Source organism: Aethalodelphis obliquidens, unplaced genomic scaffold (assembly GCF_003676395.1).
Source record: "Aethalodelphis obliquidens isolate GAN/ISIS:26980383/991018 unplaced genomic scaffold, ASM367639v1 scaffold53, whole genome shotgun sequence".
NCBI lineage: Eukaryota > Metazoa > Chordata > Mammalia > Artiodactyla > Delphinidae > Aethalodelphis > Aethalodelphis obliquidens.
Genome location: NW_020837997.1, coordinates 9419938 through 9438001, shown reverse-complemented (window position 1 = coordinate 9438001; position 18064 = coordinate 9419938). Strand labels below are relative to the sequence as shown.

The 18064-nt window shown below is 54.1% G+C and overlaps 2 protein-coding genes across 12 annotated transcripts in view; one reads left to right on the top strand and one right to left on the bottom strand.

The window, feature by feature from the left end:
- Nucleotides 1-89: 89 nt before the first annotated feature.
- On the bottom strand, nucleotides 90-10461 carry SH2D3A (SH2 domain containing 3A). 9 transcript variants are annotated; one of them, XM_027085768.1, is made up of 11 exons: nucleotides 10366-10413; nucleotides 9135-9383; nucleotides 7332-7468; nucleotides 5357-5706; nucleotides 4911-4987; nucleotides 2931-3403; nucleotides 2682-2797; nucleotides 2351-2525; nucleotides 2152-2263; nucleotides 1433-1618; nucleotides 90-552 (listed from the first exon to the last, which is right to left on the bottom strand). In XM_027085768.1, exons 3-11 carry the CDS (start codon nucleotides 7398-7400, stop codon nucleotides 290-292), a joined length of 1821 nt encoding a protein of 606 aa, XP_026941569.1. In that variant the 5' UTR covers nucleotides 7401-7468; nucleotides 9135-9383; nucleotides 10366-10413; the 3' UTR covers nucleotides 90-289. The 9 variants fall into 9 exon arrangements, with proteins under 9 accessions (XP_026941569.1, XP_026941570.1, XP_026941571.1 ...); XM_027085769.1 differs by lacking the exon at nucleotides 10366-10413 and adding an exon at nucleotides 9929-10309; XM_027085775.1 differs by lacking the exon at nucleotides 10366-10413 and adding an exon at nucleotides 723-864 and having other exon boundaries at nucleotides 326-552; nucleotides 9135-9874.
- Nucleotides 10462-13013: 2552 nt separating this feature from the next.
- The window catches only part of VAV1 (vav guanine nucleotide exchange factor 1), a 50153-nt gene continuing 45102 nt past the window's right edge, over nucleotides 13014-18064 (top strand). Inside the window, exon 1 of one of the 3 annotated variants that reach the window (XM_027085752.1) lies at nucleotides 13014-13330. In XM_027085752.1, coding sequence (XP_026941553.1) covers nucleotides 13127-13330 — 204 coding nt within the window. In that variant the 5' untranslated portion in view covers nucleotides 13014-13126. The remainder of the gene's footprint in view (nucleotides 13331-18064) is intronic. The other 2 variants (XM_027085754.1, XM_027085753.1) reach the window with 2 other exon arrangements.

Here is an 18064-nt window from a genome sequence, read left to right as displayed (position 1 = left end):
GCGGCATGTGGGATCCTCCCGGACTGGGGCACGAACCCGTGTCCCCTGCATCGGCAGGCGGACTCTCAACCACTGCGCCACCAGGGAAGCCCAGTCACACAGCTTTTAAAACATATTTGAACTCAGGCCTCTTACAGATCTGCAAGTTCTCTTTAACATTAAAAGCCACACGTTCACCCTTTGTGGGATATGCGAGGGGGCATGTGGGAGAGGGCGTCCAGAGCCTCCAGACATCTGGGTCTTCTAGTGTGGGGAGGAGGCTGCCCTCCGCCAGGATCAGTGTGCCTTTTTAGGGCACAGGGTGGGTTCTTGCAAACCAGGTCCCCTCCTGTGAGGCAGGGTGCAGGTCCCCACTGCATTTGGCTGTGTGCGGAAGCTTGGGCGGCTTCCTTGGTCTCCATGGAAGCCTTGGTATCCCAGCGTGAAGATGGGGGCGGTCTGTGCCCTCAATGGTCAGGCTCCAGGCGCTGCGACAGGACGGTGAGGACGCGCTGGAACTTCTCAAGACGTGTGGCCCACGGCGCCCCAGCTCCTTGGCTCCCCCAGAGCAGCCTCCTCAAGAAACCAGTGGTCAGGGCCTCTCTCAGCTCCGGGTGGGGCCGGAAACCTGGGGGCGGGGCCAGGTGGGGCTGGGGGCAGGGCCCAGGCAACTGCCTTGCCCCTCCCACAACTGCCTTGTTCCCTCGGGACTTTGACCCCGGAGGGACTCAGCCTGAGATTACCTGGACATCTGGGTAGGGTTAGCCGGGAGGGGGCTCCTGAGTCTGCAGCAGTGGGGGCGGGGTGGCTGAGGGGCTCGGTGGGTGCACCGGGGCAGTCTGTTCCTGGGGCGAGATCCTGGGGGACCCACTTTAGGGGTTGTGCCTGGAGATGGAGCCACGCCCGAGGGTGGGATTTGGGGTCCGGGCCGTCCTTCGCGACAAACTTGGGGGGGGAGGAGGTTGGCCCATGTTGGAGGGACAGGGGGGCTAAGGTCACCAGTGAAGGCAGGGACGACCCAGGTCGGGGATCCTGGAGGCTGGTCTGCCCCAGGGCAGGAGAGGGGTGTGGCTCTGAGCTCTGCGGGGGCGCCGTTCTATTCTACCAGGTTGAAGGTCTGAGTCATTTAGGAGGGAGCTGGGCATTCTTGGTGGCGGATCGAGATCCTCTAGGCGCAGGGCCTTGCCAGGTGGAAGAGTGGGAGTTGGGCCCTGTGGGCGTGGCTCTGGGGGGCTGGGCCGCCCTTTGGGGGCAGTGTTTCCGTCTACACTGCAGGTTGCGGCGCGTGTTAGGTTGAGAACCCCGTGGGGCCGGGCCGTCCCAGTTTGGGTGGGGCTCTGGGAGGCGTGGTGGGAGGCTCTAGTCCCTGGCCCGGTGGGTTTGGGGGCACCGAGTTGGAGCATGAGGGGTGTTCCGGGACCCTCTGGCAACCCGGCGCAGAGGAGGCGCTCACCTCGCAGGCGCCGAGCCGCCGCCTCGCGGAATCTGGGCGCGTCCCGGGCCAGCAAACGCGCCCGGTGCAGGGTGCGCAGCAGCCGCTCGCAGCTCTCGTCCAGGGGCCCGGGGAGTTCCTCGCCCTCCAGCAGGCGCACCGCGGGCGCCACGTGCGGCAACGCCACCTCCCCCGGGTCGCAGGGTCCTGTTGGGGAAGGGTCTGGGCTGGGCTAGGGGCAGAGGGCGGGTCCTAGGGTGAAACGGGTGCGACATACATTGGGCCGAGGCACCCTAGGACAAAGCAATGGTTGGGGTCTGGGTCAGAAACAGAGGCTTGAGCCTGGCCCAGAGCAGGACCGGGGAGTGGCCTAGGGCAGGGGCGGAGCCTGGGACAGAGTGAGGGCGGGGCCTAGGGATTAGTTCCCGACCGAGACTCGCACAGAGGGCGGGGGTTAGGGCGAGGAGGGCGGAGCCTTGCTTAAGGGGCGGAGCCTAGGACCGAAACAACGGGCGGAATGTAAGGCCAAGGTGGAGCCTAGGACAGAAGGAAGGGGCGGGGTTTGGCACGAGACCCAGAGGCCAGAGCCTAGCATAGAGCTGGATGTGAATCAGGGGCCGGGCCTAGGGCAGGGGGCGTGGCTTAGGAGAGAAGCAGGGGCGGGGACCTAAGACCCGGGCGGGGCTTAGGACCGGATTGGGATTCCGCTTAGTTACCACTCATCGAAAGATGCCACTCACCGGCGCCCTCATCCAGCGCCCGCATCAGTGGCTTCAGCTCCTGCTCGAAGGCCAGCGCAGCCTCGGTGTGGCTCCTTCGCAGCTGGCGCCACGTGCGTTCCAACCGCGACACCTGGAGGAAGAGAGCTGAGCCCGCCTCCTCTCCACTTTTTCCCATCACTTGCTCTCGGCCTCCTCCCCATCCCCGCTTCCCACGCACCTGGGGCATGAGCAAGGCGCCCATGACCGCGGCCAGTCCGGGCAGGTCTCCCGCCGCCCCTGGCCGCAGCGCCAGGGCCAGCTCCACCAGGCCCCTCAGGGCGGCCGCGCGCTCCTCCAGCGGCCCTGCGCAGCCCAGCACTGCCAGCGCCCCCGCCAGTGCCAGCGTCTCGAGCCTGTGGAGGCGGAAGGCAAGGGTCTGGGGGCAGTGGGGAGGTTTGCAATGCGGGGGTGAGGAGGGACAGTCGGTGGCATTGCCCATGCCCCACCTCCCTAGGGGACCGTGAATGGGGAGATTTGGAGACCCTAGGGATTCCAGGTGGCTGGCTCACCTCTCCAGCAGTTCCAACCTCAAGCGATGCCCATGGGGAAGTGTGAGCAGCTCCAGACCAGAGGCGACCCCCATAGCGCCCCGCTGAGCCTTGGTCAATCCCAGGAGGCCAGTCGCCTGGCGATGGGGGGCCAGGGTAAGAGTAGAGAAGTCAAGGGAGCAGGGTGAGTATACAGATGTGAGGTGGGGTTGGCCCTTGTCCTGGCTTCAGCCCCTGCCTGGGGAGGAAAAACCTCTGTAGGTGACCCACCTGGCAATCCACCAATAGCAGGTGGAGAGCGGTGCTCCCAGGATGGTGCTCCAGGAACAGGCCATGGAGAGTATGCAGGACTTCAGTTTCCAGAGGCCGATTCTGGGAGCCCAGCAGGCAGAAGGGGTTGTCAGGTGGGCAGAAAGAGACCTCTGCCTGCGGTCTTGCAAAACATCCGTCCTCCTCCTCAGCCTCCCACCATGGTGCCTCTGGCTCTGGACAGCTGTGGCCAGCAGGTGTTCCCTGGACCCTGGGCACTCGGGGCACCAGCTCACAGTACGTTGGGGGGCATCCAGAGGCATCAGGCAGCATCAGTGAGGATGTTCGAGGTGGCTTGGTTGGTGCCTTGGCATGAAGCTGCCCATCAGAGGCCCTGAGGCTGTCAGCAATGGACCCCAGGGGAACGGGCACCTTTAGCAACATGGAGTCACTACCTGTCCGAGGCAGGGCAGATGCAGGCATAGTGGAAGCTCCTGGGTGTCATACAAGAGGGGGTGAAAGAGGTACACAGAGAAGATAGCTGGGAGGGGTCAGTGGCTTCATGGGCTACTAACCTCCTGGTTCATCCACTCATTCAGCCAATAACCAGGTATCCCAGCCTATCTTGGTGCGGCTTTGAAATTGAACAACTTCACCAACATCAATGCTACACACTTACCAATGGTTTGAAAACGAACTTTCTCTGACACGTATGTAGTTTTGCAATTTTTGAATACTACATTTCAAGTTTGAATTCTTTGTTTTTGCCCCTCTGATTGAAGATGGTAAGCCCTGACTGTATGAAATTAAAATGAAAAATGTCATTCAAAATTCACAAAGCTACATAAGCATCAAAGAAACTGAATTTATCAAAATTTCAAATGATGTCTTTTGTTAAGTTTGTGGCATATTTACTTCTGAGGTTATTGCAACTTAAAACTGCACCCAGACTTTTGGGAGACTCTGTATTTACTAAGCATTTAAGTCGACCCTGTTATAGGGGCTCAAAACCTCCCCACGGTTCCCAGCTCGCTCTGAATAAGGGCCAAAGTCCTCATATTAGTCCAAGAAGCCCTCACAGTTTGAGCCCAATCTCTCGTGACTTCCCCCTCACTCCCAGTGTTTCTGCTACACTCACCTCCTTTTGGTTCAGTGAACAGTTCAAACTCTTGTTCTGGCCCCAGGACCTTTGCAATGGCTGTTCCCTCTGCCTGGGTCATTCTCATCCAATTATCCACATCGTTCCCTCCTTCATCTCCTTCAAATCTTTCTCCATGGGACCTTTCCTAACTACTACTTAAAATTGTAATACTCATTACCATTCGCATACTCCTTACTGTGTCCTGCTTTTAATTTTTAACCCAAAGCATATGTAATTGACTCATTTTTGTTGTTCATGGCCCTTCTTCCTCTAGTAGGATGTTGGCTCCACTTGAGCAGGGATCTTTGTCTTTCTTGTTCATTGACTATCTCAGCACTTAGCAGAGTGTCTGGCACACAACGAGGGCTCATGTTGAATTGGGGGGGGGTGTGGACAGGGCAGTCAGGGTATAAGGGAGACTCCTCCTTTATGTAGGATGGTCAGGATCAGCTGCTTTGAAGAACTCACATTAGATGAGAAGGAGTCCCCCAGGTAAAGATTAGGGAATGGGCTCTCCAATGGTGAGAACAGCAAATGCAAAGGCCCTGAGGCAGGAACAAATTTGGAAGGTTCCAGCAACTGAAAGGAAGACTATGTGGCCAGAGTGAGTACGGGATGTGAGAGGAATTATTAGAGAGGTCAGCCATGGTTAGAGAACAGAGGGCTTCTTGGAATCATCATAAACCCACATTTTTAAGCACCTACAAAGTTCCTTAGTCCTGTGTTTTTTCGTCACCATGACAACATTGAGAGCATCACCATCTCTTTTTTCCAGGAGGTTAAGTCACCTGCCAAAGTTCACTTGGGTAGTGAGTGGCAGAGCAATCTCTGAGCTATGTATTGTCCTGGAAGACCCTTACCTGAACCAGGATGGTCTTCTGTTGGCTGCCCCATATGCTCCAAGCCTGCGGGCTGACTGTCACTCCGCTTCCTAGCCCTGGGGACAGAGATGGGGGAGATGTGTTGTCCTACTCTGCGCAGAGCAGCCCCCATCAACACCCATAAAACCTTACATCCCATCATTCGGAACCAGTGGATCGCAACCAGGGTGCCTGATACCCCCAGGGGACACTTGGCAATGTCAGGAGACATTTTTGGTCGTCACAACTAGGGGGATGACGTACAGAGGATTCTACTGGCATCTAGTAGATAGAGGCCAGGGACGCTGCTGAACGTCCTACAATGCACAGAACGGTCCCCCACAGCCAAGAATAATCTGGCCGCCAATGTCACTAGTGGACAGTGCTGAGGTGGAGGACCCTGGGGGGTGTTGGGTGTCGTCAGGGAGGTTGGGAGCCTGTGGTACCTGAATGGCTCTGTCCAAGCCGGGCCATCTGGAAGGGTGTCTTCACTAAAGCTGCGTCGAACAGGTCCTTGCCGTGTCACTGGCCTGGATGCCACAGCTCCCGTGGCCTGGGACAGCGTACGCTGGCCGGTCACATAGCTGCGAACCAGGGCAGGCAGGCTTGGGAAACGCTCATCCTCCAGCTGAAAGAGGGCTGTGGGCCGGCCTGGCCGGGGGCGCAGGGCCACACGGAACACCTCGAAGTGTAGGACTGAGCCCCGCCAACGGCAGGAGATCACAGGGTGGCCCCCACGGGACTTAGATGCACGAACTAAGAAGTCACCATCTTGCTGGAGGAGGGCCTCAGCCTTCTGGGGATGGAGGACAGGGGCAAGGGGTTTAGGCATAAGCCTGTATCAGTAGTTAATGATGACTCCCCACCCCCCTCCACCCACTCAAAAAAACCCAGAGACTGGATACCATTGTGTCAGACCATTTCTTCTTTTTTCATAGGCATACCTCTGGACTACATTTCCCAGGCTCCCTTGCAGTTAGCTGTCATGTGACAAGATCTGGCCAATGGTATGAGGGCAGAAGGGCTGTGGGGAATGTCCCGACCTGACCAATAAAATTCTCCTGTACAATCCTACAGGTTCTGTCCTGTCAGTTGATGTCTCCAAAGCCCTAGGGGATGGCGAAGACACAGGATGGAAAGGGCTTGGGTCTGACTCATTTTGGAGCTCTGCATCCCCTCAGGTTGTGACATGAACTAGCCCTTAAAATTTTTTTTTTCTAATATTTATTTATTTAGGCTGCACCGCGTCTTAGTTGCGGCATGCGGGATCTTTAGCTGTGGTATGTGACTCTTAGTTGCAGCACGTGGACCCTTAGTTGCAGCATGCATGTGGGATCTAGTTCCTCGACCAGGGGATCAGACCTGGGTCCCCTGCATTGGGAGTGTGGAGTCTTGACCACTGGGAGTGCAGAGTCTTCCCTGGACCACCAGGGAAGTCACACCCTTAAATGTTGATCAAGTCTGGCTGGTGACATCTTGGGAATGTTTTTTACAGCCACTAGCCAGCACTGACTTATGCAACTTCCAACCCAAGGACATGCACTGAGCTTGCTATGCAAATGTGGCTTCCAGGAAAGCCATTCACTGGGTCCTTCCAAACAGACTCTGGCCTTTAAATCAACCTTTAAAATAATGGTCAAGCAGTCTTATGCCAGCCACGGTGGCTGGTGTGAAAACAGAGGCTGAGGGCCACGACATTGCAGAGGGGAAAAGTGGAGCTGGTAATGGGGGCTGGGGACTGGACAGTATGCACAATGGGCACATGTATAGCCCTTGTTATTTGCCAGGCACTGTTTTAGTTGTAAAATGTATGAACTCACTTCATCCTTTACCAAGGTTAAGAGGTAGGTACTATTATGCCCATTTTACAGATGGGGAAACTGAGGCCCAGAGATATCGAATACCTTGCCCTAGTTCACACCCAATGTGAGTTGTAGGGATGGGATTTGAACCCAGGCTGTCTGGTGCTAAAGTGTGGTGTTTTAACCACTAAGCTACACTGCCTCTCATGATTTGATTGGATACCCCAGGTCCTGGAACTCCTGAAGGTGACCCCTAAGTTGGAGATGAGGGTGAGGAACTTTGGATTGAGAGGGAGATGGGCCCCTGGCGGCCACGGGTGGCCTGGGATCCAGAGAGAGAAAGCAGAGCCAAGGGGTGGTTTGCAGGGTCATTAGGACGCTCTTCAATCCCCAACACCATCCTCAACACCATCCCAAAGGAAGTGATAATTTAAATGTAAGAAGTGACATGCCACACCAACGAAGCTTCAAGACAGTCCCCAGCCCTTGAGCCACTCCTTCCGATAGACCTTGACCCTAAGCCCCTCATCTGGGATCCAGGAGTACCCAGTAAGTCAAAGGTCAAAGGGGTGAGACTCCCCATCAGATGGTCCTGAGGTCCTGCAGGAGGCAGCGGTACCTGGCGGGACAGTGGGCCGTGGTACCAGGGTTGGCCAGCAAAGTCCTCTCCATCCTGTGGCACCTGCATGGAGCTCTCCGGGGCAGAGGCTGCAGGGGCTGTGCTTTGTACTTCCAACAGGCCCCAGTCTTCCTCATCTGTAAAATGGGAATAGTTACTCTTGAATCCTGAGCATCCAGCTCAGCCCTTCCATTTTCCTCATGGTTCTGAAGACAGCAGCCCATATCTTATTGAACCTTAAAATGCAACTCTCTCTGTATATGCATATATAAAAGTATATATTGTATTTTAATATATAGTATATCTTTACATACATTATATATAATATTAAAATATTTTAATGTATACTATATATTTTAATATAGAATATTTATATTTAAAATATATAAATATAATTATATATAAATATTTATATTTAAAATATATAAACATTTTTGTATAACTATTTATATATTTATACTTTAAGTTAAAGATGTTACCCATAGTCCGATTATATATCTTAATTATAAATTATATCTGAATTATATTTGAGATATATATATATATATATATCAGATTAAAATCTGGCTATGAGTAACTTTAATTTAGAATAGGCTGTGATTTCATGGAAAGAGTCATGCATTCACTGGGATTCTTGCAAAGGGAAAAGACCTGTGCATTGCTTTCAAATGTAATGCAGTTTTTTTATGCAGATGACATACTGCTACGTTTTGGCGAAATTTAATTAACAAATTCACTCAAACCAACATTCATGGGGCACCCACTGTGTGCCAGATGCCCCTTCTCGGCACTAGAGACCTAGCAGTGAACAACACAGACCAGAATTCCTGTCCTTAGGGATGTTCTAGTAGGGAAGACAGTGATTGGAAAAATAATGAGGAAGTATAGGATAGATCCGAGAGACCTAAACAAGAAACTGAAACCAGGGATGGGGTATGAAGATTCAAGGGGTGGAGTTAAGATTTTTCCATAGGGTGGCCCGGGAAGGTCTCTGTTGGTGAACACTGGGAGGATTTTGAGGGAGCAAGCCAGGTGGTTCTTGGGGTGAAAGAAATTGTAGGCTGGGGAGAATTTAATTTACTAAAGTCCATAGCATCTCAGCCACCTATATGCATACTCAAAGATTCTCAGATTGTACAGAAATCTAACCCATAGGTGCCTTTCCAATGTAAGGCCACTTTTTTTTTTTTGCGGTACGTGGGCCTCTCACTGCTGTGGCCTCTCCCGTTGTGGAGCACAGGCTCCGGACGCACAGGCTCAGCAGCCATGGCTCACGGGCCCAGCCGCTCCGCGGCATGTGGGATCTTCCCGGACCGGGGCACGAACCCGTGTCCCCTGCATCGGCAGGTGGACTCGCAACCACTGCGCCACCAGGGAAGCCCCATGTAATGCCATTTTTAAGGACATTAAAGGGTCATATTTTTTAGACTTGTCAGCAAATAAGCATTTGCAGATTTTCATATTTTGGAGCAGATCCATTTCCTTATTACTGCAGTCAAATTTAGGTCTCAGATGCTTTAGGACATGTTAATCATGGCGCAGGCCTCAGGCCCCGGTGTGTCTCAAGTGTCTGGTGGAAAAAACTGCCCTGGATGGGAGGGAAGCAAGCGGTTTGCTTTTTGCTTCCCCTGCCCCCAAGATCTTCTGGGCCTGGCGGGGTCTGCAGGGAAATAGCACCTGGATTCTTATGATCTGAGTCAGCTGGGCTGAGGGCCTGAAAGGGTCAGGAAGTTCCCAGACTGGCCCTACGTGGCTTAAGGGGCGGGGGAGCTGAGCAGAGTGCTGTCTCCCGGTGCCACATACCTGAAAGCCAGGTGTGTCTCCTGGATGCCTGAGCACTTCCTGTTTGTCACCTGGGCCAGGCCCAGCCTTGGTCTTAAGAGTCCCCGGACTCCAGCTTCCTCTGTCTTAAGTGCCCCTTAGTGGGTGTGGTGGTGCGTCGCTGACAAGGCTCTGATTAGTTCAGGGGGGAGCTCAGAGTGGGCACAGGTCAGCCACAGGCCAATTAAGTCATCCACCTGCCCTGCGTCCTTTGGAATAATTTCTGGATATCTGGGCAGAAGAGAGAGGAACAGGGCAGAGTCAGGAGAGGGGGTGGGTGAGAGGCAAGCTTGGGGAAAGGAGGAAGGGGATTATTCATGCTCTGTTGGCCACATACACGTACACACATGTGCAGGAGGGCAGCCACCTGCACAGAGACACAGGGACACAGGTGGACGCGGAGCCTCAAACTTGAGCAAACATTGACTGGTTGAATGCTTACTGCGTGCCAGGCTCTGTTCTAGACCCTGGAGAAACAGTGATGAATGAGACCAAGGCCCTTCCGGTGGGCAAGACACAAAACAAATAAGCGCAGGATGAATGAAGAAGGTAATATCTAAGGGTGAACAATGAAGGTGATAAAACAGGGAAATGTCAAGGAGGCTGGCTGGGGCAGGCCACCTTAAACAGGTAGTCAGGAGGCTCTCTCCCACCAGGTGACGTAGGAGCTGAGACCTCAGTAGAGAGGAGACAGTGATGCAAAGATGTGGAGAAAGAGCAGTCCAGGTGGGGATACGGCAAGTGCAAAGGCCTGGAGCTTGCTTTTTACATCTTACATCATCAGGGAGGCTGGTGGGGCTGCATGCTGTGAGCCAGGAGTGAAGTGGAGAGCAGTAAGATAGGCAGAGACGATGCAGGAACTGGTGGACCTCGAATTTTCATCTCAGTGGGGTGGAAGGGCAGCTTCGGGACGGGACGGGTTTGACGTGAGGGAGGGGCACGATCTGGTCTGTGGTTTAAAAACACCGTTCAGGCAAAAGTGGAAGCAGGGAGGCTTTCCGTGTTGCACAGAAAACACGCTTGGAGGAGGACGCCCAGGTACACGGACACGCGTGATACACAGCGTCCCAGTCAGGCGACTCCTTTTACGTTCGCGGACGCACGTGGACAGACACCCAGATCCTCCCTGAGAGCTGGTGGCCCCACCTGGAAAAGAGAACTCCCTGCCCCAGTAATCTCCCGGTCCTGGATCTGCCTGGGGCCCCTCACTCACCTGGGCCGGGACCCGCGGAGCTCCCAAGAACCTGGGGCCTGGCGGAAGCCTGAGGCTCTGCGGCTCCCGACCCCTCCCTCCCCGTCCCAGCCAAGTCCAGCCTTCACCCGCCGCGCCCGAGGGGAACCGAGCCCCAACACCTGGTCCCTCCCATTTAAAACCCGCCCCTCCAGGCCCCGCCCCTCCTCCAACCGTAACCTCCGGGCTCTCACCCCGCCCCCTTGTTCTCGCCCCGCCCCCTTAGAAACTTTGTTTTCGCTAACCACGCCCCCTTCAGATAAAACCTTCTTCCCGTAGACCACGCCCCCTTGGGAAACTCCGTTCCTACTAGTGGACCCCGCCCCCTTAAATTTGCCCCCGCCCTTCTCGGGATGACCACGCCCACTCATCTCCTCACTCCTCTTTTAGTTCCGCCCCTTAGAGCCAGGCCCCTCGATTCCGCTGGTCCTAAGCATCCCTGGCCCCTTGGGAAGGGGCAAGGCGGTGTCTCCTAAGCCCCTCAGTGTTCCGGGCAGGGGCGGGGCGGTCCCTACGGGCTCTCTCGCCTGGCAGGGAGTGGTGGCGGCTGTGACGTGACCGGGTGAGCTTCCTCCAGACCACCCCCCTCGGTTTCCGGGAAGGAACCCCATTGGGTGTCGGGTTTTGTGGAGAGAGATGCGGGAAAACACGACAGCCTCTCCTAGTAACAGAACGTTGGAGCTGATCTAGACTCTGGCAGGACTGGGGGGTAAACTTTCAGGTGGTTTCCTAAGTGGAGGGAAGGAGGGGAGGGGGGCTTCCATCCTGTCGCCCGGAGACAAGGGTGAGAAAGGTGGGGGAGGGAAGGATCTGGAACCAGACAGAGGACGCTCTGGCCAAGTTTATTGAGGGCGCATAATAATGACAACAGAATTGAAAGCAGTAGCTGCAGCTAACATTCATTAAGCGCTTACTGTATGCCAGGACTGTTCTCTTTGCTTGCCCAGCTTCAACACATTGCATTTTTACGTAGACCTCTCAATGAGATGGGTACTGTTTTCATCACCCCATTTTCTAGATGCAGAAACTGAGGCATGGGACAGCTCAGCCCAAGTTTGCCCAAGTTTGACACGGCTTGTGATTGGTCAAGGTGGGATTCAAGCCCGGAGCCCTGGAGCGCTATCCTGTCTTCCTCTGATCTTTGCAGCCCCACCATCTCTGACCCCTACCGTAATTCTAAACGGTGAAGGTTACTGTCACTCACTTTACAGATGAGAAAATTGGCGCATAGACAGCCACGGATGGTTGGGGAAGAAAGTTTTGGTGCCTGTAGGATCGTAAATCTGGGAATTTCCAGGCTGGGCTTCCCCATTTGCCAATGTGGAAGAGACTCCAGTCTCAGGACAGGCTGAGGGGTATCCCTTCCTTGACTCACCCCCGGCCTGGTTTTGATACAGTCAGAGGGTAGGGGTATGTCCAGTGAAAGGAGTCTAGCGCCCCTTAGTGGTTACAATAATTAAAAAGGAAAATGCGGGGGGTGGCTCGGGGGGGGGGGGGGGGGGGGGGGGTGCTTGTGAGACGGAGGGGGGAGACTACTCACAATCTAGTGGGGTGGAGGTGGGTAGAGAGACCTCGTCGAGCACATGATTTCAGATAATGATAAGGGCTACAAAGACAGTAAATATTTGCTAAACCAATGAACGACACTATCAAAGTCCAAAAAAAGAGATGATGGTGGCCAGGGCCATGGAAATAAATGAACGGATTTGGGATAAATGTCAGAGGTAGAGCCATAGAGCTTTCAATTATTCATTCATTCTTCATTCAACAAATATTTATGGAGCATGTATATGTGCCAGGTGCTGGGGGGAGTGGTTCCAACACCAGACACAAATTTCTCAATACACAATAAAGAAATATGTATAATAAAATAACAGGTGGGGAAGTGGGATAGGGTGTGATGGGGTGGGAAAAAAGGCTGTGATCTGAAATGGAGAGGTTTGGGAAAACTTCATGAGAAGATGATCTAGAGCTAAGATTTGCAGGAAGTGAGGGAGCTGGCCGTGAAATTGCCTAAGGCAGAGGACTAGCATGTGCAAAGGCCTTGTGGCAGGATGCTAGGGCAAACTTCTGGGGCTACCTAGTATGTTGGAAGAACACTGAGGAGGCCCGTTTGGCTGGAACAGTGCAAAGTGGGGGAGAGTGGGAGAAGTAGGGCAGGGAGGTGATGAGTGCTCATGCAGGCCCTTGTGGGCTGCAGGGATGACTTTTATCCCAGACGAGGGGGGCTGTGGGGGCATCCTGACTTGACTTAGGTGTTCATAGGTGCCCTCTGATGTGGGGAGTACAGATTGTGGGGGGGGTGAGGACAGGAGCCCGGCCATGGGGCAGAGGACACTGTGCTGCTGGTCCAGGCTGCCAAGGTTGGGGGCTGGATGAGGGTGGAGGCGGAGGAGGGAGGGGTGCGAACAGGGTGGATTTTGAGTATGTTTCCGAGGTTGTACGCTCTTGGGTTGGACACAGAGGAAGGCGGCAGGCCTCCTTGTTACCCTGAACCCACTCCCAGATGCCCCAGTGCTAGTTGGTGGGGGAAGGAGAGGCCAGGTCCTGCTTGAAAGGGGCTGGGCTGGGGCTGGGCTGCAGGTGCCCCCCCACACACACTCCCACGGCTCCCCCTCCGCCCCGTCTCAGGGCGACAGTTACAGGCAAAGAAGAGGAAGTGGTAGCTAGCTAGCGGAGGCAAGCGGGCGGGCGGCGAAGGAGGCCGCGAGGGTGCACAGGCCGGCCCGGGAAGCTAGCAGCCATGGAGCTGTGGCGCCAGTGCACCCACTGGCTGATCCAGTGCCGGGTGCTGCCGCCCAGCCACCGCGTGACCTGGGATGGGGCCCAGGTGTGCGAACTGGCGCAGGCCCTCCGGGATGGCGTCCTTCTGTGCCAGTTGCTCAACAACCTGCTGCCCCAAGCCATCAACCTGCGGGAGGTCAACCTGCGTCCCCAGATGTCCCAGGTGAGACGGCCACTGACGGACCTGCCCCAGGGTGGGTGGTGGGAGGCATCCCAGGCTGGTACCCAGGGGCTTGGTGCTCTGCACCTCTGGGCCAGCCGTGTAGAGAGGAGGATGCTCCCCCGCCGCGGGGTCTGGCAGAGGGTACGGGGGATATGGGGGTTGTAACACTCGGGGATACAGGGGTGGCCCACCCAAGGTTAACGGGAATGGGCTCATAGGCTCACAGTTAACCCACATCTAGGCTGAGAACTGGCAAACTTGGGGTTAAAGCTCCCAAAGCCCCAGGCTGGCTCCAGTGTGGATCAAGCCCCAAAAAGGGATTCTGTGGGGGTCTTGAGGGGGGCTAGGAACCCCCTGGGTGGCCAATAGGGTGCCTGAGGTTTTCAACTCCTTTGACCCCCCCACCCCCCAAGATTCTGGCTATGGGGGAGGGGCCTCCTCCGATTCCTTCCCCCACATGTGTCTCCTCCTCCCAGGCGCTGGGCCCCTTCCTTCCCCTCACATCTTCCCCTTGGCTTCCTGCCTGGGCCTGGGGCAGCATGGGGCGGGCGGGGTGCTATGGGCCTGGGGCTCTGGTCTTCCTAACTCCATCCATCCCAGGGGGCACATTGAGGCAGGACCTGGTCCAGAACCCTGAGAGTGGGTCCTGGGGTTTTGGGAACCTAGAAATAGCTGCTTTTTCTCTGTAGGGATTTCTGCAAGGGCCCCGGGGTCCAGGCGGAGGAGGATTTGACTGTGACCGCCCCCAGCTCAGGAAATCTATTCAAATCCCTATTTGAATGCGGTGGGGTGGGGGAGGTAACTGGACTGGATTCTCTTTCAGTTGTACCTTCTCTGGTTCCCTCTGGCCTCCTGAGTTCTGGGTGGAAAGTGATGGCTGGTGGTTGGGGGTGCCCTGCCTGCCCTGCGGGCCTGACACTTGCTATCCAGCCCTCAGGCCCTACCCTGGGAGGAAAGGCTTGTCTGGACGCGCTGTGGGCTAGAGGGGGACCTCTCTGGGGACAGATGGTGGGCAGGCTGGGGCATTGCCTCCTCTCTGGCCTGAGATGCCCTGTGCGGATGGGGGGAGGGGCAGTCAGTGATCAGGGAGTGGGCCTATGGGGGTCCCTGGGGGTGTTTCCTGAGGATAGGGCCACACGTGGAAGAGGCCCACCCTCCCCTAGCCCAGGCAGGCTTCCTGAAAGAATGGCGGCTGGGGAACCCTAGAGATTCCCCTGCCACCCCCAGCCACCTGCTCTGGCCACAGGCCATTCCAAATTTACCTCCATTTCCTTGCCTCCTGGCTTCCACACAGAAGGAAGTAGCTGTCAGACCAGTCAGGCCCCAGACTTGCGAGCAGTCGAGATCCAGTGAGGCTTCAACAGCAGCTAACGGGAAAGTGGTTAGACTTAAGGATGAACTTCTATCCTTCCCTGCATCTTCCCTGTAGCTGGTTTTCTGATAAAAGGCAAGGGGTTGTGGCGTTATTCTCTAGGAGGGCAGCTGCAGGGACTAATGTGTCCTGATTTTCTGTGCTGGGCAACACCGAGGACCCAGGCCTGGGTCTGGCCCTCAAGGTGCTCCCAGACTGGGAGAGACAGACATCCCCCAGCCCTGTGTTGTCAGGACCAGGGCAGAGGAAGAAATCTCTGGGCTGGGGGCCCTGGAGCAAAGGCAAGACATTGCCTGGGAGAGTTGGGCTTGATGCAAGAGGGGACATTTGTGCTGGGTTTTGAAGGGTGAGTAGGAGTTTTCCAATTGCTCTGGGTTCCGGTGCCTAGCTGTGTCAGGCCCTGCGCTGGGCAGGGGTGTTCCTTGATCCTCCCCATCTGGGAGCTCTGTGCCATCCTGCCCTGTGCATTTTGTCTCCCTTTGAAGCTCAGCCCTGTGCCCCATTCACAGTGGGGCCATGAGCAGGAAGCTAAAAGGTGGTCACATTAAGTCGGAGGGAGGTATCACAAGAACAGCCTCTCTAAGTTTTCAAGTCCCTGTCCATCAACAGATTTAAGCCCGGGCCATGAACTACCAGTGGGATATGGAAGGGCAGAGAGAGAAAAGGGAGGGCTCCTGATGGGGGTGGAATGGGGTGGGGGACACACAATGGCATAAAGATGTGGAGCCTGGAATTAGGATGCTTCCTAGTTTCTCTCATTTCCTCCTCAGAGTTCCTCGGCTTTCGCTCCACTGTTCCCTGGGTAGAGAGTGGGAAGAGCGTATTAATTAATTAATTCATTCATTCATTCGTTCATTCATCAACAATTATCATGTATGCTGGGCCTCTTCTTGGTGCTGAGACAGTGGGAAAAAGACACACACAAACCCTTGTTGTAGAAGAGCCCACATTCTAGTGGGAGGCACTGACAGTGGGCAAATAAGGAAACATATACATTGTCAGAGGTGGTACATGGCCTGGAGAAGGGGGCTTGGGAATGTGGGGTTGCACTTTTGCGTAGGAGGTCTGGGAGGCCTCACTGAGGAGGCAACATTTGAGCAAAGACCTGGGCAAAGTGAGGGAACGAGTCATGTGAGTCTGAGGAAACAACACTCCTGGCAGGAGGCACTGCCAGTGCAAAGGCTCTGAGGTGGGAGCAGGTCGGTTCCCACGTAGTTGTGCTGCAGGGCAGTGAGTGGGCTGGCTGGTGGGCATGATTCATGGGTGAGGTCAGATTGAAGCGAGTCTCCAAGCTGAGATCTGAGACCCAGAAAGACGATGACACCATCATAGGCGGCCACAGTGGTGACCAGACACTCTGACTCTCTCTGGGAGCCCAAATTCCGGGTGGCAGAGATGAAACTTTAAAGCTGAGGAAGTGGAGAGGAAGAGACAAATGTGACAGTCATTGTGGGAAGGATCCACCAGGACGGGGGAGCTGATTAGACTCAGGATGGGAGGGGTCACTGGAGCCAAGATGATGAATCTTTTTTCAGTTCCCCCACTGTGTGACCTTGGGCATGTTACTTAACCTCTCTGTGCTTTGGTCCCCAGCCTGTAAATGCTGGTGCTGTTGGCAGAGGCAGGGAAGGGAGAGGGTAGGAGAGTTAGAATAGGAGGTGTGGGCTCGGGTGGGGGTTGATGGTGGTGGCTTGGAGGAGACAGACCTGGGAGCCAGTCCTGACAGCATCACTTGCTGGCTTCGCCTCCCTGAGACTCAGTTTCCCCATCTGTGAACTGTGGCTAAAAACGGCACCTTTTTGGGGGAAGACTGTTGTAGTATTTCAATACTTCTCAGCACTGTGTTGACACCTGATAAACCCGCTATAAAAAGTCTTTTTAGGGAAAATGAGGGATATAGGGAAGGTTGGCAGCAGAGCACAGCCTGGAGGAGTTTGGGTTAGGGCAGTGGTTCTCAACTGGGGTGGTTTCGCCCCCAGGGGATCCTTGGCTATGTCCTGGGACAGTTGGGCTTGTCACGTCTGGGAGCTGATACTGGCATCTAGCGGATAGAGCCTGGGGATTCTGCTCAACGTCCGACAATGTCGCACACAACAGAGAATTATCCGGCCCCAATGTCTACAGTGCTGACGTTGCGACACCCTGTGCTGGGGGACAGACAGCCTGGTAGAATCTTTAAAATATTTGACTCTTTGGTTAAATAATACATGTGTATCATTCAAAGATCAAAACACATAAAAAGGTGCACAGGGAAAAAAATGTAACCTCTAGCCATCTTCTTCAGATACCCAGGTGCTACCTTCCTCCATAAGTGACTCCTTTTTTCTTTAAGTTGACTATATAGCCTTCTAGAATTTCCTTATGCAAATAGGAATGCAGGTTTTTATTAACTACCCTCGTCTCTTACTACAAAAGTTGGCACATACCACCCACTGCTTTATACCCTGCTTTTCTCACTTTCATCATCATCTTGAGAATCTTTCCAAATCAATACATAGAGATTGTTCTCATTCTTCTTTAAAAAATGACTGCATGATATTCTAGATTGTCCATTTACTCAACAAACCACTTATACTGGGCTAACTGTGTGCCAGGCATTCATCTAAACTGGGGGCTGGCAAACTACAATGGGAGGGCCAAATCTGAACCACAAGTGTGTTTTATAAATAAAGTTTTATTGGCATACAGCCACGTCCATTTGTTTATGTATTATGTATGGCTGATTTCCAGTTACAACTCTACAGTTGAGTAATTGATGAAGAGAGTGTCTGGCCTGTTGAGGTGAAGGTATTTACTATCCAGATGTTTGTAGAAAAAGTTTGCTGATCCCTGGTCGAAACACTTTCTATACACTGACTTGTTTAATCTCCATAACAATTTACGAGGTAGATATTATCATTATCTTCATACTGCACATGGGAAAACTGAGGCACAGAGAAGTTAAGTCACTTGCCTCAGGGCACCCAGCTTGAAAGTGACAGTCAGAAATTCAAACCCAGGCAGCCTGGTACCAGGATCCCTACTCTGTTTCTTTTTTGGCCACCCCGCAGGCATGTGGCCAGGGACAGTTTCTCTAAACTGTATTCCATTGCACGGTTTGGGGATCACTTAATTTACCATCAGCCCTATTGATTGGCACTTGGATTGCACCAGGCTTTTGTTCTGACAAACTAACTGTGATGAATAACCTTGTCCATGAACTGTTTTTTGGCTCCTCTACTGTGTGACCTTGGGCATGTTACTTAACCTCTCTGTGCTTCCGTTTCCTCATCTGTAAAATGGAGATAATAAATACCCATCTGGAAGCATTGTTCTGAAGGATAAATGAGTTACTATCAAGAACCTAGAAAAGTATCTAGCTA